The sequence below is a fragment of the Macaca fascicularis genome, chromosome 12 (assembly GCF_037993035.2).
Source record: "Macaca fascicularis isolate 582-1 chromosome 12, T2T-MFA8v1.1".
Lineage (NCBI taxonomy): Eukaryota > Metazoa > Chordata > Mammalia > Primates > Cercopithecidae > Macaca > Macaca fascicularis.
This window is the reverse complement of record NC_088386.1, coordinates 3,674,358-3,692,505: the sequence shown is the minus strand read 5'-3', so window position 1 is coordinate 3,692,505 and position 18,148 is coordinate 3,674,358. Positions and strand designations below refer to the sequence as shown.

Below are 18,148 nucleotides of genomic sequence, written 5' to 3'. Positions count from 1 at the left end.
GGTTCACGCCATTCTCCTGCCTCAGCCTCCCGAGTAGCTGGGACTACAGGCGCCCACAACCGCGCCCGGCTAATTTTTTTGTATTTTTAGTAGAGACGGGGTTTCACCGTGGTCTCGATCTCCTGACCTTGTGATCCGCCCGCCTCGGCCTCCTAAAGTGCTGGGATTACAGGCGTGAGCCACCGCGCCCGGCCTGGGGTCTCCCTTTCTAAGAGGGGCTTGTAGGTCTCATCTCTTGGGTCATCTTCGAATGGCATCTCCTCCTCACTGATTAATGTCTCCTCTTCTTCCTCCTTGCTAATGCCACCTGGAGACTGATGCTTCTCAAACATCATAATCGAGTTGGTCTGTATTTGGTTCTGATTTGCAGATGAGCTGCAATGAACCGGTCTTGCACTGAGAGCTTCAGGTGTTCTCTGTATCACATGAGGAGAAACACATGTCCTGCTCCTACTGTGCCACCCCCGGCTAGGTCTGGATGCAGCAATGTAAACTTCCTGAAACAGGGCACAATCATCTGCCTCTTTTTCTTCTTTGGGATCTTTATCAGTTGTTGGCATAGGAGTTGCGGACTCTTCTTGCCCTGAACGGGAGATGGGGATTTTGAGACCTGGGGACATTGGGAGGCCTGGCGTGGGGACTGCTCCTCCCCCACAGGGATACTTGGCCTTCCTCTGGTGGGATACAGTGGCCCTGCCTGGGTCCCGACCTCCCCTCAGCCCGCGGCTGCTAGTGGTCCCCGCAGGCACCACCGCTGCCACCTCAGGGCGCTGTTGTTGGGGGCCTCGTCCGGAGCCGCCTTGGCCAAAGAGGCAGACTTCTAAAACCAGAATTTAGGGTACATAGAAACACAGGATTCAGTGAAAGTAACATGCATCTTTAGATCTCAGAATTTGGGGGATCTCAATTGTTATTAAATCTGATAACGTTCCTGTTGCCGCTGCTGCTCTTGTGGGCATTGTTCATCTTGCTGAAATTAATTTCGATCTCAGTGCCCTGCAGGGCATTGCTGGTAGCTAAGAGCTGCACTGTCCAATACATTAGCCACCCACCACATGTGACTATGAGAATTTTAAACTTATGGCTGGGCGTGGTGCCTCACACCTATAATCCCAGTACTTTGGGAGGCCAAGGCAGGCAGATCACCTGAGGTGAGGAGTTCAAGACCAGCCTGGCTAACATGGTGAAACCCTGTCTCTACTAAAAAAAAATACAAAAATTAGCTGAGTGTGGTAGCGGGTGCCTATAATCCCAGCTACTCAGGAGGCTAAGGCAGGAGGATCGTTTGAACCTTGGAGGTGGAGGTTGCAGTGAGCCGGGATTGTGCCACTGCACTCCATCCTGGTTGACAGAGGAAGACTATCTGAAAAATAAAATTTAAACTTAAAATCCAGCTCCTAAGTCATTAGCCTACCATATGCAGAAGCTCCATGCAGTCAGTGGCTAGTACACTGGACAGTTCAGGTATGGAATGTGCCCATCTCAAAGGAAGTTGTCTGACAGCTTTGGCTTGTCAATCTTTCACAATTCCCCGTTGTCTCCTAGGCTGTTTCCCTCACCCCTATCCCATGAAGCTCTCTCCTCAAATTATTTAATTTCAGGCATTCTTGTTTCTCCTTGTAGCTCCACATTCACGCGACTCAAAATGGGGGCTCACTAAACATTTGCTGGTAAGTATGCAGCGCCACACAATGGAAGGGAGGCTCACACGGCTGCTTTGAACCTGCTCCACGTCTGATGGACTCGAGCAGATCTGCCCCCACTCTGCTGTCATCGAATGTGCATTCTCCTTGCTTAGTTCCAAACTGCTCTTCCACTGGCGAAGACAGGAGAGCCAGGTGTAAGTACAAATGCTGATCAGAATCTACCCAGGACCTGCCGTCTCTCTAGTCCCATCTTCCATTCAGGAGCTGCAAACAGGGGCTTTTATCGAGTCAAAGATTGTTCCAGAAACCCGAGAGCTGTAACCACAGATATTTCCTTAATATTTTTCACCGCAATTGTTAGGTTAGACCCAAGGACAACTAAACTACACCACTACTGGGACTGACCTTTGATCCAGAACTCTCCCCAAGGAAAACTTCAATATGAACCGGATATTCAATAGCATGAAATACTTGTCCATGTTCCTAAGTGCTATAGTGCCCGTTATAGAGGAAACTATATTTTCAAAATGCATACTTATTTCAGAATTTCAGAATGAAGTATCATATTGACTGCTTTCAAATGATTCCTAGCAATGAAATACATACAAAGCAAATAGCATGTTATCCGTTACATCAAGGTGGTGAACACACAGGTATCAATGTACCAGTCTTTCCAAATTTTCTGTAAGTATAAAATTTTCCGTAAAAATATTCTCTCACACCACTGGCATATTTAGTGCTTTTTGTTACAGTATTACTAAGGCAGCTCATCGATGCTGAAGTCCAATCTAGCATGCTCTTTTTCATGCCTCAAGTCTAATAAATTTTAATAAAACCAGAATGACTAGATGCCATGGTCTGAATGTGCCTCCTCCCACCCAACTCATACATTGAACTCATCACTGATGTAGTATTAAGAGGTGGGGTCTTTAGCAGGTGAGTAAGTAATGAGAGAACATCCCTCATGAAGGGGATTAATGCACTCATAAAAGAGGCTGCAGGTCAGACACAGTGACTCATGCCTGTAATCTCAGCATTTGGGAGGTGGAAACAGGTGGACTGCTTGAGGTCAAGAATTCAAGACCAGCCTGGGCAACATGGCGAAACCCCATCTCTACAGAAAATAAAAAAATTAGCCAGGCATGGTAGCTCGTGCCTGTGGTACCAGCTATCCAAGAGGCTGAGGTGGGAGGGTCGCTGGAGCCCGGGAGGTTGAGGCTACAGTGAACATTAATCACGCCATTGCACTCCATGCCACTGCACTCCAGCCTGGGCAACAGAGCAAGACCCTGCTGTATCAAAAAACAAACAAACAAACAAAAAGGCTGGTCCTTCCAACCCTTCTATCATAAGGACAGTGTTCATTTCCTACGGAAGATGCCGAAAAAAGGCACCATCTTGGACCAGAAAGCCGCCCGTGCCAGACACTGAACGTAGCAGCACCTGGATCTTGCACTTGCCAGCCTCCAGAACTGTGAGAAATAAATTCCTATTATTTATAGGTTACCCAGTCTAAGGTATTCTGGTATAGCACAGTAACAAACTATGACACTAAAACTTTCAGAAAGACTTATCTGGTCAATTTAGCTTTCTGGTGAAGTGAGGGTTTGACAACCCATCTTTTGTTATATCAGTATGTTCCCAAATTTTCCTGATTTTTACATAGTACGAGCCTAACAATGTTTCACAGATTGCGCAAGGTCTCCTAGTAGCTATTTTCAATAGCAATATGCTGTCCAGCCCTGCAGACAATATTTGACTGTCTAGCAGAATAGCTGACCAGGCTTTTAATCTGTAACAGCATGAGGTTGCTGTACCAAGTAATTCCCTAGTATGAGCTGCTTTTTTTTTTTTTTTTTTTTTTTTTGAGACGGAGTCTCGCTCTGTCGCCCAGGCTGGAGTGCAGTGGCCTGATCTCAGCTCACTGCAAGCTCTGCCTCCCGGGTTCACGCCATTCTCCTGCCTCAGCCTCCCGAGTAGCTGGGACTACAGGCGCCCGCCACCTCGCCCGGCTAGTTTTTTGTAGTTTTAGTAGAGACGGGGTTTCACTGTGTTCACCAGGATGGTCTCGATCTCCTGACCTCGTGATCCACCCGTCTCGGCCTCCCAAAGTGCTGGGATTACAGGCTTGAGCCACCGCGCCCGGCCGAGCTGCTTTTTATTATATTTATTTATTTTTTTCAAGACGGAATCTCTCTCTTGTTGCCTAGGCTGCAGTGCAGTGGCGTGATCTCGGCTCACTGCAACCTCCACCTCCCAGGTTCAAGCGATTCTCCTGCCTCAGCTTCCCAAGTAGCTGGGATTACAGGTGCCCGCCACCACGCCTGGCTAATTTTTGTATTTGTAGCAGAGACAGGGTTTCACCATGCTGGCCAGGATGGTCTCGATCTCCTGACTTCATGATCCACCCACTTCGGCCTCCCACAGTGCTGGGATTACAGGTGTGAGCCGCCGCGCCCGGACTTTTTTTTTTGGAGACAAAGTTTTGCTCTTGTTGCCCAGGCTGGAGTACAATGGCGCAATCTTGGCTCACCACAACCGCTGCCTCCCAGGTTCGAGCAATTCTCCTGCCTCAGCCTCCAGAGTAGCTGAGATTACAGGCATGCGCCACCACGCCCCGCTAATTTTGTATCTTTAGTAGAGACGGGGCTTCTCTATGTTGGTCAGGCTAGTCTCAAACTCTCAACCTCAGGTGATCCGCCTGCCTCAGCCTCTGAAAGTGCTGGGATTACAGGGGTGAGCCACCACACCCGGCCCAATTTCATTTATTTTCTAAGTTTGATACTGTCAGTTGGTAGGCTACCAAATTCTTGCACTAATTTCTATGAAGCAAGCTGATTTAATCATCTATCTATACTAGCTCACCTGCCTGAGAAGCTAATAGTGAACATTTACTGGAACATACTATATGTCAGACATTTCTAGGCTCTTGTTTTTCAACCTTCTCAAAATATCCATGGGGCAAATACTATTATTATCCATATTTCATAATTGAGAACACCAATGAGGTTCAAAGAAGGGAAGTTGTTCAAGGATAAAAAGATTGGCCAGGTGCGGTGGTTCACGCCTGTAATCCCAGCACTTTGGGAGGCTGAGGCGGGAGGATCACTTGTCAGGAGTTCAAGACTAGCCTGGCGAACATGGTGAAACCCTGTCTCTACTAAAAACACAAAAAATTAGCCGGGCATGGTGGCAGGTGCCTGTAGTCCCAGCTACTCGGGAGGCTGAGGCAGGAGAATCACTTCAACCTGGGAGGCAGAGGTTGCAGTGAGCCAAGATTGTACCACTGCACTCCATCCTGGGCGACAGAGCCAGACTCTATCTCGAAAAAATAAATAAATAAAAATAAAAATAAGAATTTTTTATTTTTGCCTTATTTCATAGCAAACATAAAACCATCCTGACTTTAAAAGCCAACATTGTTCTTTCTCCTTTTTCTTTGGATCACAAGTTCATACAGAGTCAAGCAAGTGCCCCAAAGAAAAACCCCAAAATTGAAAACACGTGTATTCCCCTCAGAAAAATCAAAGCTAGAATGTTTACCTATTAAAGTGTTTTCCCCCAGACTGAGATCAAGTGACTTCACTGCAGTGGCTCAAGAGTGGCTGACTCCCTCCTTCTGAACCAGCCCATCATAAAGCACCTATTGCTAAGTAGCAAGCCAGAGGCTTAGACTGGATCACTCATAATTGCAGACTTCAAAGTGTTCAGAACTTCACGCCTGGCCTATGAAATTAAAAAAAAAAAAATTTTCATTGCAATTTTATTTTTCTCCAGAGAATAGTTTTTCTTCAGTCCTTAACAACTCCGCTCCTTATATGGGCTTTGGTGGGGGCACGGGGCAGCACCTGCAGGTCTACACTGGCATGGAGGTGTTCGGTCCTTGTGGGCTTCATAAGCTCGATTCCTGACTACCGTGCTGCGAGTGGCACAACTCACACAGTAATGTAGCTTCACATCCAGCCTGGGAAGTACGCAGGCTTCCAGGATGCTCACTTCAGAACCATCGCTGACTGCTGCGGCCTCTATGTTTCAAATGATGAACTTCTTAATAGCCTTGTCATTGGGCACACAACGACCACAGTTCATGCAACAAATAGGCTGCAGTGAACAGTGCACACCTAGTTGCAAACCTCTTTGGCATGACCATTGTTTCTTACCAAGAAAGATGAAGTAAAAATCTTAATTTGAGGGTGACTAAATGAGTCCTTCAAGACCACTCACCCCAAATCCACATTCTGCAAGACAGTTCAAGAAGAAAGGCAAAGTAGCCATCTACCTCAAGGGACTCTGAGCTCCACAATACTCGTCAACACTGCCCATGGCATGCTTCTTCCGCCTCCCAGGTTAGCCACAATGATGCCAACGTGCTCTGTCGACACTCTCATCCCTTCAGAATTTCAGGCCAGATGTGGTGGCTCATGCCTCTAATCTCATCAGTTTGGGAGGACACGGCAGGGAGATCACTTGAGCCCAGGAGTTTAAGACCAGTCTAGGCAGCAGAGTAAAACCCCATCTCTATAAAGAATTTTAGAAACTAGCTGAGAGTGGTGGTGCACACCTTTGGCCCCAGTTATTTGGGAAGCTGAGGCAGGGGGGTCCAGGCTTCAGTGAGCCATGACTGTATGACTACACTCCTCCAGCCTGGGTAAGAGTTAAGACCCTATCTCCATTTAAAAGAAAAGAAAAGAAAAAGAAAAGGATTTCAAACAATAACAGTTGTTTAATTCTTCCTTTAGCATCTAGGTGAAACTGGTTTTTCTCTATAAAGTCTACTATATTCTGGTCTAGTTTCAAAAAGTATAAACGCACTGAAATTAAAACATGAAATATTAAGAAAAAAGATGATGTGGAGGCCAAAAACCATGAATGAGGTAGTCAGTAGTGTGGCCCCATCTCACACTTCCCAGAGGCACGTTCAGGAAGCCACTGGCAGCCACTGCACAAGGCTGCTCCAAGATTCCATGTCCTGGGCCTATGAGTTATTTGAAACAGCAACCTAACCCCACGCCGAGCCGGGCTGTTTTCTCCAAAGGAATTCTCAACTGTCCTCTGCAACAGCATTTCCATGCAAGTCAGCCAGAGCCTGGGAAGGTGGTGTTACGCCTGCGGACGCGGTTTCTCCGAGCAGCAGCGATGTTTGGAGATTAATACTGAAAGCTGCGCTTTGTCTGGATATCATCAAGAATCTGCTGCAGCTCCTCATCTTCAAACCGTCCCTCCAAGCTACAAGAAAACGAAAAGAAATGAGTGATTTGGCAACTGGCAATTTCCCCACGCTCTTCTTTGAGGCGTGCTAATCTACTGCCCACATCTCTAACACCTTCACCTTTCATCTGTATTTCTTTTCCACTTTTCCTGATAAAACATTACAAAATATTTCAAACGCATAAAAGATAAAAAGTATAAAAAATATACCTGTACAGTTAGCCCCACTTGACTTACAGGTTTTTTTTCCTTTGAGACGGAGTTTCGCTCTTGTCCCCTAGGCTAGAGTGAAGTGGCATGATCTTGGTTCACTGAAACCTCCGCCTCCCGGGTTCAAGTGATTCTCCTGCCTCAGCCTACCAGGTACCTGGGATTACAGGCGCCTGACACCACACCCAGCTAATTTTTTTTGAGACGGAGTCTTGCTCTGTCACCCAGGCTGGAGTGCAGTGGCGCAATCTTGGCTCACTGCAAGCTCCGCCTTCTGGGTTCCCACCATTCTCCTGCCTCAACCTCCCAAGTAGTTGGGACTACAGGCGCCCGACACCATGCCCAGCTAATTTTTTGTATTTTTAGTAGAGATGGGGTTTCACTGTGTTAGCCAGGATGGTCTCGATCTCCTGACCTCATGATCCACCTGCCTAGGCCTCCCAAAGTGGTGGGATTACAGGCGTAAGCCACCACGCCCAGTCCTCACCCAGCTAATTTTTATATTTTTAGTAGAGACGGGGTTTCACCATTGGCCAGGCTGGTCTTCAACTCCTGACTTCAGGTGATCCTCCTGCCTCAGCCTCCCAAACGGCTAGGATTAGAGGCATGAGCCACCACACCCAGCCCTGCATTTTTCACTTACTGTCTTCATGTTTTCTAATGGTATCAACCTCCCAAAGTGCTGGGATGACAGGAGTGAGTCACCACACCTGGCCAGAGTTCTTTTTTTTTGAGATGGAGTGTCGCTCTGTTGCCAAGCTAGAGTGCAGTGGCGCAATCTTGGCTCACTGCAACCTCCACCTCCTGGGTTCAAGTGATTCCCCTACCTCAGCCTCCCAAGTAGCAGGGACGACAGGCACATACCGCCATGCCCAGCTAATTTTGTATTTTAGTAGAGATGGAGTCACATCATGTTGGCCAGGATGGTCTCGACCTCCTAACCTTGGGATCCACCTGCCTTGGCCTCTCAAAGTGCTGGGATTACAGGCATGAGCCACTGCACCCGGCCCAGAGTTCTTTAATAAGCAGGAAAGTGGATGGCTGTGTTACTTTCCTAGACCAATACCTTCCCTCCTTCCCCAGAAATAACCACCATCCTCAATTTAGTATTTATCATTGCCATACCTTTTAAAAATTTGTTTTGCCATACATATTTTATACTTACTACACATTTATGGATACGTAAGTAATATGCAGCACAGTTTCAGACTTTATAAGAAATGGCACCACACTGTGTTTATCCTTCTGCCATTTTTCCTCAGAATTCATTCTGACATGTTGATATTCCACGTGGTTCTAGTTCACTGACTGTTTTCACTGCCGTACAATAAACATTGTGTGACTATACAACGATTCATTTATCCACTTTCTTATTGACTAAGAGATGATCAAATTTCTGCTATCATTAGCAGTGCAGCATGAGGCCGGGCACTGAGGCTCATGCCTGTAATCCCAGCACCTTGGGAGGCCAAAGTGGGCAGATCACTTGAGGCCGGAAGTTTGAGACCAGCCTGGCCAACATGGTGAAACCCCATGTCTACTAAAAACAAAAGCAGAAACAAAACAGTACAGCAATGAACACTAGAATATACGTCTCCTTGTAAACTTGTGTGAGTTACCTTTGAGATATGTATCAGGAATGGATATTTGGAACATGGAGTATATTCATCTTTACCAGACACAGCCAAATTGCTCTCCAAAATGACTGTTGTAATTAACACTCACACCCCTACCATCAGCGTACGGAAGTTCCAGCTGTTTCAGATTTTTGCTCTCACTTGGTGTGGTATAAAACCATCATTCTCGCCGGGCGCGGTGGCTCAAGCCTGTAATCCCAGCACTTTGGGAGGCCGAGACGGGTGGATCACGAGGTCAGGAGATCGAGACCATCCTGGCTAACATGGTGAAACCCCGTCTCTACTAAAAAATACAAAAAAAACTAGCCGGGCGAGGTGGCGGGCGCCTGTAGTCCCAGCTACTCGGGAGGCTGAGGCAGGAGAATGGCGTAAACCCGGGAGGCGGAGCTTGCAGTGAGCTGAGATCCGGCCACTGCACTCCAGCCTGGGAGACAGAGCGAAACTCTGCCTCAAAAAAAAAAAAAAAAAAAAAAAACCATCATTCTCACAGACTGTTAATAAGCAGGAAACGTGCTTTGAAATATTGAACAAAAAAGGCACTTTCATTTAATATTGGCAATCATGTATCCAAATATATAATGCATACACATTTTAGACACACCAATTCTATTTGTAGGAATTTATCCAGTATACAGAGAACTTATCACAACTGGTACTAACCTTGGGATTAGAGCCTTGGACTCCTCAGCAGTCTCTGGGCAAAGGTTGGCCAAACAGGCCAACTCAAACTTGTGAAGCTTTTTCTGGAGTAGCAAGCTAATCAAAAGGAAAAAAAAAAAATCAAAACAAAAAAATCAAAAACAAAGAAACAACAAAAATCAAAAGAATAATCAACAGGAAAAAAGGGATCAAATGTAGCCAGTATTTAAATATAGCTAGACGGCCAGGTGTCATGGCTCGCATCTGTAATTCTAGCACTCTGAGAGGCCAAGGTGGGCTATCACTTGACGTGAGGAGTTCTAGACCAGCCTGAGCACCACGGCAAAACCCCGTCTCTACTAAAAATACAAAAATTGGCCAGGCTCAGTGGCTCATGCCTGTAATCCCAGCACTTTGGGAGGCCGAGGCGGGCAGATCACCAGCCTGGCCTGGCCAACACAGTGAAACCTCATCTCTACTAAAAATACAAAAATTAGCTGGGTGCAGTGGTGGGCGCCGGTAAACCCAGCTTACTCAGGAGGCTGAGGCAAGATCACTTGAACCCGGGAGGCAGAGGTCGCAGTGAGCCAAGATCACGCCACTGCACCCTAGCCTGGGTGACAGAACTAGACTCCATCTCAAAAAAAAAAAAAAAATCAGCCGGGTGTGGTGGTATATGTCTGTAGTCTCAGCTACATGGGAGGCTGAGGCATGAGAACTGCTTTAACCTGGGAGGCAGAGGTAGAAGTGAGCCAAGATTGCACCACTCCAATCTGAGTGATGAAGTGAGACTGTCTCAAAACAAAATGAAACAAAACAAAAAAAAGGTAGAGGAGGTCGGGCTTAGCAGCTCATGCCTGTAACCCTAGCACTTTGGGAGGAGGCCAAGGCAGGAGGATCACTCGAGTCCAGAAGTTCAAGACGTCTCAGCCTGGGCAACATAGTGAGACCCTGTCTCTAAAATAAATGAATAAATACAGAAAATAAAAATAGCTAGGGGAGAAGACTTGAACTGTTCCTAATACATAGAAATGATCAACACCCTAAACACCCTAACATACTCATTACACATTCTAAGTAACAAAATATCACGTGTACCTCACACATATGTACAAATACTGTTATCAAAAAAAATTATATATATACACATATATATATAGGCTGGACATGGTGGCTTACTTCTAATTCAAGCGCTTTTTTTTTTTTTTTTTTGAGATCGAGTCTTTTTTTTTTTTAAGATGGAGTCTCACTCTGCCACCCAGGCTGGAGTGCAGTGGCACGATCTTGGCTCACTACTACCTCCACCTCCCAGGTTCAAGCAATTATCCTTTCTCAGGCTCCCAAGTAGCTGGGACTACAGGTGTGCGCTACCACGCCCAGCTAATTTTTGTATTTTTAGTACAGATGAGATTTCACCATTTTGGTCAGGCTGGTCTCGAATTCCTGACCTCAAGTGATCTGCCCATCTCGGTCTCCCAAAGTGCTGGAATTACAGGCGTGAGTCACCGCACCCGGCCAATCCCAGCATTTTGGGGGGCTAAGGTGGGAGATCAATTGAGGCCAGGAGTTTGAGACCAGCCTAGGCAACACAGTAAGTCTCCCCATCGCTACAAAAAAATAACGAAAAAACCTTACTTCCCCACTAACAGTACCATTTGGATCACACATACTGGACTTATATAAAATACGACAGAGTCATATTTGAATCTGTTCCCAGACTGGAGTAAAGTGGTACAATCACAGTTCACTAAAGCCTAACCTCCCGGGCTCACATGATCCTCCCACTTCAGCCTCCCAAGTAACTAGGACCACAGGTACCTGCCACTACACCTGGCTAATTTTTGTATTTTTTTTGTAGGGACAGGAGTTTCACCATGTTGCCCATGCTGGTCTTGAACTTCTGGCCTCAAGAGACTGGTCCACCTCAGCCCCGCAAAGTGTGGATTATAGGTGTAAGCCACCACACTTGGCTGAAATTTTGGTCTTCTAAGTTACCCAGGCTGGAGTTCAGTGGCGCAATCTCGGCTCACTGCAACCTTGGCCTGCAGGTGCAAGCGATTCTCCCACCTCAGCCTCCTGAGTAGCTGGGATTCATGGTGTATACCATCACACCCAGCTAATTTTTGCATTTTTAGTAGAGACAGGTTTTTGCTATGTTGACCAGGCTGGTCTTGAACATCTGGCCTCAAGTGATCTGCTGCCTCAATGTCCCAAAGTGCTAGGAGCATAGGTGTGAGTCGCCATGCCCAGCCCAACATTATTTTACTTAAATTCACAGGTGACACCTGGGAAAGGGGGAGGGGACAGCAGTCCACATGCAGTTGTCCAACGGTTTGGATTAATAAAAACTTTCTTTCAGCACTCACCTACGAACACTGGCAATGGTCTCTCTGTTTTTGAAACGACTGAAACGGGCTGTGTAGTTTAATGTTTTCATGAAGACTTCTGAGAGTTCCTGTTCATCCTCTGCACTCTCATTCTGTTGCTTTCGATGTTCCAGAAGCATATGAACTTCTGAATTTAGAAGTGTCTCAGCTGTTTCAAACTCTATTTGTGAGAAGCATAAATGGCAGCTGAAAATACTCCTTCAAAAGTTTGCTTCTAAATGTTCATTGTGCATCTGAATGCACAATGATCTCCCTGCAGAGATGCAGGGGTTTCCTACCCCACATCTACTTTTTTTCGAACTGTTATTTTAGGTTCAGGGTACATGTGCAGGTCTGTAATACAGGGGAAATGGGTGTTGTGAGGGTTTGGTGAACAGACCATTTTGTCATCCAAGTGATAAGCATAGTACTGACAGGTAGTTTTTCAATCCGCACCATCCACCCCCTCAACTAGGCCTCAGTGTCTGTCGTTCCCTTCTGTCCATATGTATTCAAGGTTTAACTCCCACTTATAAGAATGTGAGGTACTTGGATTTTTGTTCCTGTGTTAATTGCTTAAGTGAATGCCTCCAGCTCCATCCATGTTGCTACAAAAGACATGATTTCGTTCTTTTATTTTTTTTTTTGAAACAGGGTCTCAATCTGTCACCCAGGCTGGAGTGTAGTGGCATGAATACAGTTCACACTAGCCTTGACCTCCCTGAGCTCAGGTGACCCCCCACCCCCACCCCAGCCTGCCAGGTAGCTGGACTGCAGGCACGCGCCACCACGCCCTGTATGATTTTGGTAGAGACGGGGGTTTCGCCGTGCTGCCAAGGCTGGGATCTCGTTCTTTTTTATGGCTGTAGCTACTCACATCTTTACATTCACCCACTGTTACATATCACAAGGCAAAGTGGAGTTCACGAGACACTAACATTTAGCTTGTCTGAACTAGATTATGACACCAAAAACCTGACCTAGACATGCTACTAAGTAGTGACACATATAGACTAGTTACTGATTTCAAGAGTACACTGACAATTACTGCCCTCTAGCCTGCATCAGCTCATCATCTTCCTACTTCGATAATGCTAGTATTATACTCTCAATTTTAAGAATTGTTACGTGTTAAAAAGAGCCAAATGTCTAGAAATAAACATTAATAATGTACCCCCAAATCTATTTTTGTACCCACACAAATGTTATAAGCAATTTTTAAGAATTAGGTTTGAGAGAAAAAGAAACCCATGGCCCCTTTTCATAATATATGGCTACCTTCTACACTTCTAGAATAGTTCTGTTAAAAAATGCTGTTACCCCTTGGGAAAATCACTCTCTCCCTTATGTTCCTGCAGGATCTTATGTTCCTGATGTTTATCTCAAAGTATTAGAGATCGTTTTTATCTGCCCTTCTCTTAACAGTGAATTCCCCTAGAGCAGGAACCATTCATAAACATGAATTCATGTTTATAATCCCTCACTGAAAAGGAAGCAACAGTGAGGAAAAGCCAGAATGACTTGCAATTTCACATTTACACGTGCTATAGGTCTGTTTATTATCGGGGAAATCACTAACACCTCCCTCAGAGTAACGCCTTCCCAATTCTCAAGCCGGGTAACTGACAAGAGCCTCATTCTCCTTTCACGACACAGACAGTTTAAGTGGTAGGTCAGGAGGAAAGTCTATTTTTATTTGAAAGGTACTCATTGCTACTGAATATAATAGGCTACCAATACAGCTGGAGCACTATTGAAATAAAATTAAAATCTAAATAAAAAAATAGGTAACCAAAAGCTATTTTCTACCTGAGGGCAGGAGAGTTTAAACAAAAACCTCAGAACACCTTTTTCTGTCTTCCAGCCTATAACAGGGGATGTACTACAGTGAGTGCCTATTTGTATACCAGGAACTTTACTACTTTTAATCTTTAACACTGAGGCACTGTAGGTACAGAAGAAACTACTGCCTCACAGCAATGAGTAGAGGAAAAGGCATTATATATCAGGACTGCAGGACCTCCAAACTCTGAAGCGACAGTAACAAATGACATCAGGCCAAAACAAAAAAGGGAAGAAGTAGCTAATCAGTTACAAATCGGTGTGTTGGAACTTTGATGCTTTTACAGGTCCTGGAAAAATCAATGTTAAGAGATGCATCCCAGGCTGGGCGCCGTGGCTCATGCCTGTAATCCCAGCACTTTGGGAGGCCAAGTCAGGTGAATCACCTAAAGTCAGGAGTTCGAGACCAGCCTAACATGGTGAAACCCCATCTCTACTAATACAAAAATTAGTCGGGCATGGTGGCACATGCCTGTAATCCCAGCTACTCAGGCTGAGGCAGGAGAATCGCTTGAACCCAGGAGGTGGAGGTTGCGGTGAGCCGAGATTGTGCCACTGCACTCCAGCCTAGGCAACAAGGGTGAAACACTCTGTCTCAAAAAAACAAAACAAAACAAAACAGATGCCTCCCTTTCTGCACTAAACCAAAATTACTTGTTAAATGGAAAGGAATGGAACTTTTAGGCCACCAGGAAACTAGTCAGCTGTCCCTATTTCTCATTAAGAACAATATTCAAGTACTACTAATACATTACCCTCACTCCCTTCAACCAAGGAAGGTCAAGGCAGCCAAACTGTAACTCAGAGGGCCTAGGAAAGGGGTGTCTGAGACCTACCACAGAGCTTTTGGGAGGCATTCCCAGGATTCGGCATCAACAAAATGGGGATGGGGGAGGCAGTTCAGACACTTTTGTATAACTACGGAGAGGAGGAATCCAAGACTTCTCCCCATGGCTAATTCCAATAAACATTTTCAAGTGAAAGCATACACACACACACACACACACACACACACACACACAATTTATTTGGAAACAAAAGGAAACAGATCAGGGGATCTGCATGTTATTCTCTCTTGTGCAAATATTTTAAGAACAATGGCCATAATTAATCCCTGTTGCTAAAAAAGGAAAACAATTCCTTGGCCAGTATGTCATCTGGAAATTTTAGTAAGGTTCCGTCATCACGACCATTAATAGGCCCGGTGCAGTGGCTCACACCTGTACTTTCTAACACTTTAGGCAGCTAAGGCAGGTAGACCACTTGAGCCCAGGAATTCAAGACCAGCCTGGGCCACATGGTGAAATCTTGTCTCCACAAAAAAAATACAAAAACTAGCCAGGTGTGGTGGTGTGCACTTGTAGTTCCAGGTACTCCAGGGGCTGAAGTGAGGTGGGAGGATTACCTGAGCCTGGGAAGGTTGAGGCTGCAGTGAGCTGTGATCACACCACTGCACTCCAACCTGGGTAGCAGAATGAGATCTTGCCTCAAAAAAAAAAAAAAAAAAATGCAGGGCGAGGTGGCTCACGCCTGTAATGCCAGCTCTGTGAGGCCAAGGTGGATGGATCACTTGAGGTCTTGAGGTCCTTATCCCTAGGAATACCCTCCCCAACCACTGCGTGCCTGAGAAAACTCGAGGCTGCCAAAATAATTTGTTTGGGCCGGGCGTGGTGGCTCACGCCTGTAATCCCAGCACTTTGGGAGGCCGAGGCGGGCGGATCACAAGGTCAGGAGATCGAGACCACGGTGAAACCCCGTCTCTACTAAAAATACAAAAAATTAGCCGGGCGCGGTTGTGGGCGCCTGTAGTCCCAGCTACTCGGGAGGCTGAGGCAGGAGAATGGCGTGAACCCGGGAGGCGGAGCTTGCAGTGAGCCGAGATCGCGCCACTGCACTCCAGCCTGGGAGACAGAGCGAGACTCCGTCTCAAAAAAAAAAAAAAAACAAAATAATTTGTTTGTTCCAGCCAACGGCTGAAAACAGGCCTCTGTCTCTCCGCCTCGGTGGGAGGGTAGGGGCCTAACTTCGATAGATGCTGCAGTCAACAAACCAAGGTGGGTTCACACGGACCCTCCTCTTCCCTCTTTTTTACATTTCTCACTTCCCCGACTCCCCTGAGCCCCCGCTCACCACATCCTTATTCCCTAACTCTCCTTTAAAACGCCCAGAGGTTCGGTACTAATCGAAGTTGAGTTCGGTTCACGCTGGACTCTTCTCCCTAGTGCAACGTTCTATCCCTGTTTAAAAATCTGTCCTCACCACCTGGGTTTCCGGCTTTGTTTACCTTTGACACCAGCGCCCGGAACTTCGCAGTTTGTTATCACATAAAATAACCCAGTTGCCCAGGCGGCCACTCCCAGGTCCACGTTCCCTCCCCAGCCCTACGCCGCGCGGGGGTCTGCCCAAGCCGCCGCCGAGGCCAGGCCTTGGGCGAAGCGCGGATAACGCCAGGCCTGCGGCGACCACGCGAAGTGCCGCGGGGCAGTCTGGCGGCCCCGAGCCCAACCTTTAGGAAAGATGAGCTGTGAGGCGTCCTCCTCTACGTCGCCAGCCCGCGGATCGCCGCCACCTGCTGCCATCGCTGAGTCGCGCGCCACCACCAGCGCCGCCGGAAGCGGAAGCGCGGAGCAACGGCCACGGAAGGGGCGTGGTCTTGGGAGGGGCCCCGAGGGGTGGGCGGGGCCGGGAGTGTGAGGCTGGCGGGGCGCAGCGAGGGGACCTGCTGGTGTTGTCCCGGAGGCTCCCCGCCGCCCAGGGCCGCCCTGCACTCCCTCTCCTCCCTCGCGCCTCGCCGCGCAGACGTCCTGGGGTAGGTCCCTAGGCCTTTCTGGGCGGAGAGGGTCAGATGAGCTGCAGGAACGCCTGCTGATGGAGAGCAGGGCAGCCGACTCCGAACGTGCCGGGTCGAATTTCTTTCACTGACTTACACTTCTAAAATTTTATTCATTTGTGATGGATTATCTAATACTTCTGAGCACGCGGACAATGATATTCAGAGGCTTTTACCACACGTCTGTTGGAACATTTGGGTGATGCATAGAAAATTAAGCAAATGACGGCCGGGCACAGTGACTCACGCCTGTAATCCCAGCACTTTGGGAGGCCAAGGCGACGGGATCACCTGAGGTCAGGAGTTCGAAACCAGTCTGACCAAAATGGTGAAACCCTATCTCTACTAAAAATACAAAAATTAGCCGGGCATGGTGGTGGGCGCTTGTGATCCCAGCTACTCGGAAGGATGAGGCAGAAGATTCGCTTGAACCCGGGAGGCGGAGGTTGCAGGGAGCTGAGATCGCGCCACTGCACTCCAACCTGGGCGACAGAGCGAGACTCCGTCTCAAAAAAAAAAAAAAAAAATATATATATATATATATATATATATATATTAAAAAAGAAAAAAGAAATGCAAATGAAAAATGATGCTGTTTTCTACACTGGAGAAAACGAAAGGTTGTACAATAAAGGAAATAATCGTAGCTTATTAGTCAACGATATCTTAGCTCATTAGTCAACAATGTTTAGAAGGTCATATTGTAAACTCTGTTGATTTAACAACAAATGAATTGGGCCGGGCACAGTGGTTCACGCCTGAAATCCCAGCACTTTGGGAGGCCGAGGCTGGAGGATCGCTTGAGCTCCAGAGTTCAAGACCAGCCTGGACAACATAGTGAGACCTCCTCTCTAAAAAATACAAAAATTAGCCTGGCGTTGTGGTGCGCGCCTGTAGTCCCAGCTACTGGAGAGACCTAGGCGGGTGTATCGCTTGAGGGATGCAGTGAACTATGATCGCCTCACTGCACTCCAGCCTGGGCAAGAGAGAGAGACCGGCCAAAAAAAAACAGGCAAAGTCCAGGCGCGGTGGCTCACGCCTGTAATCCCAGTACTTTGGGAAGCTGAGGCGGGCGGATCACCTTAGGTCAGGAGTTTGAAACCAGCCTGGCCAACATGGTGAAATCTCTCTCTACCAAAAAAAAAAAAAAAAATCTGGGGCGTGGTGGCGGGCGCCTGTAATCCCAGCTACTCGGGAGGCTGAGGCGGAGGTTTTAGTGAACCGAGATTGCGCCACTGCATTCCAGCCTGGGCGACAGAGTGAGACTCTGTCTCAAAAAAAAAAAAAAAAAAAAAAAAAAGCTTTAAAAAATTAAAAAGTAAAATTTTAAAACTAAAAAAAAAGAAATCCTTTAGAAGGCTGTCCTGGGAATCCTGTCTGGCCTGTGCAGCCTGACCTCCTGCGAGGGCTCCTCCACGGCGTCTTGCTGTGCCCGCACTGTGGTCTCCCTCCACCTGAGAAGTTCCCTCCTCCGGAGAATGCTCTCTTTGCTTCAGTCCTGCTTCTCCAAGGAACGTGCCCAGACCGCAAGGGCTGGCCACGCCCCCTTTCACGTGCTCGGAAAGGCTGAAGGTTCCGGCGGGTTTGATGCTTGCGGGTGTTCCCCTGTACACCCAGCACTGAGTGACAGGCCAGATAACCACAGCCGCCCAGCCACTGCACCATGTGTTGGGGCCTGGGCAAAACATTTACTATGTTTACTCTTTTTACCTATGACTTCTCTAAGGTCAGGTTACCTTAGAGATTCACAGTCCTGTCACAAAGTGGGAA

The 18,148-nt window shown here is 47.1% G+C and overlaps 1 protein-coding gene across 3 annotated transcripts; it reads right to left on the bottom strand.

Moving 5' to 3' along the window:
* Positions 1–5,395: 5,395 nt before the first annotated feature.
* Positions 5,396–16,152, bottom strand: POLR2D (RNA polymerase II subunit D). Of its 3 annotated transcripts, none has more exons than XM_074008754.1 (4): positions 15,833–16,152; positions 11,707–11,887; positions 9,362–9,457; positions 5,396–6,872 (listed from the first exon to the last, which is right to left on the bottom strand). In XM_074008754.1, the coding sequence occupies exons 2-4, from the start codon at positions 11,844–11,846 to the stop codon at positions 6,794–6,796; spliced, it is 315 nt and encodes a 104-aa protein (XP_073864855.1). In that variant the 5' UTR covers positions 11,847–11,887; positions 15,833–16,152; the 3' UTR covers positions 5,396–6,793. The 3 variants fall into 3 exon arrangements, with proteins under 3 accessions (XP_073864855.1, XP_005572910.1, XP_073864854.1); XM_005572853.5 differs by having other exon boundaries at positions 16,055–16,152; XM_074008753.1 differs by lacking the exon at positions 9,362–9,457 and having other exon boundaries at positions 16,055–16,152.
* Positions 16,153–18,148: the final 1,996 nt, after the last annotated feature.

Bases quoted from the DNA above. Each gene is read 5' to 3' on its own strand.
- POLR2D (XM_005572853.5), bottom strand. From the start codon at position 16,127: ATGGCAGCAGGTGGCGGCGATCCGCGGGCTGGCGACGTAGAGGAGGAC. The intron at 9,458-11,706 runs GTGAGTGCTGAA...CCTTTTGATTAG, and splicing joins ACCATTGCCAGTGTTCGTAG to CTTGCTACTCCAGAAAAAGC. The intron at 6,873-9,361 runs GTTAGTACCAGT...GTTTTCTTGTAG, and splicing joins TCCAAGGCTCTAATCCCAAG to CTTGGAGGGACGGTTTGAAG.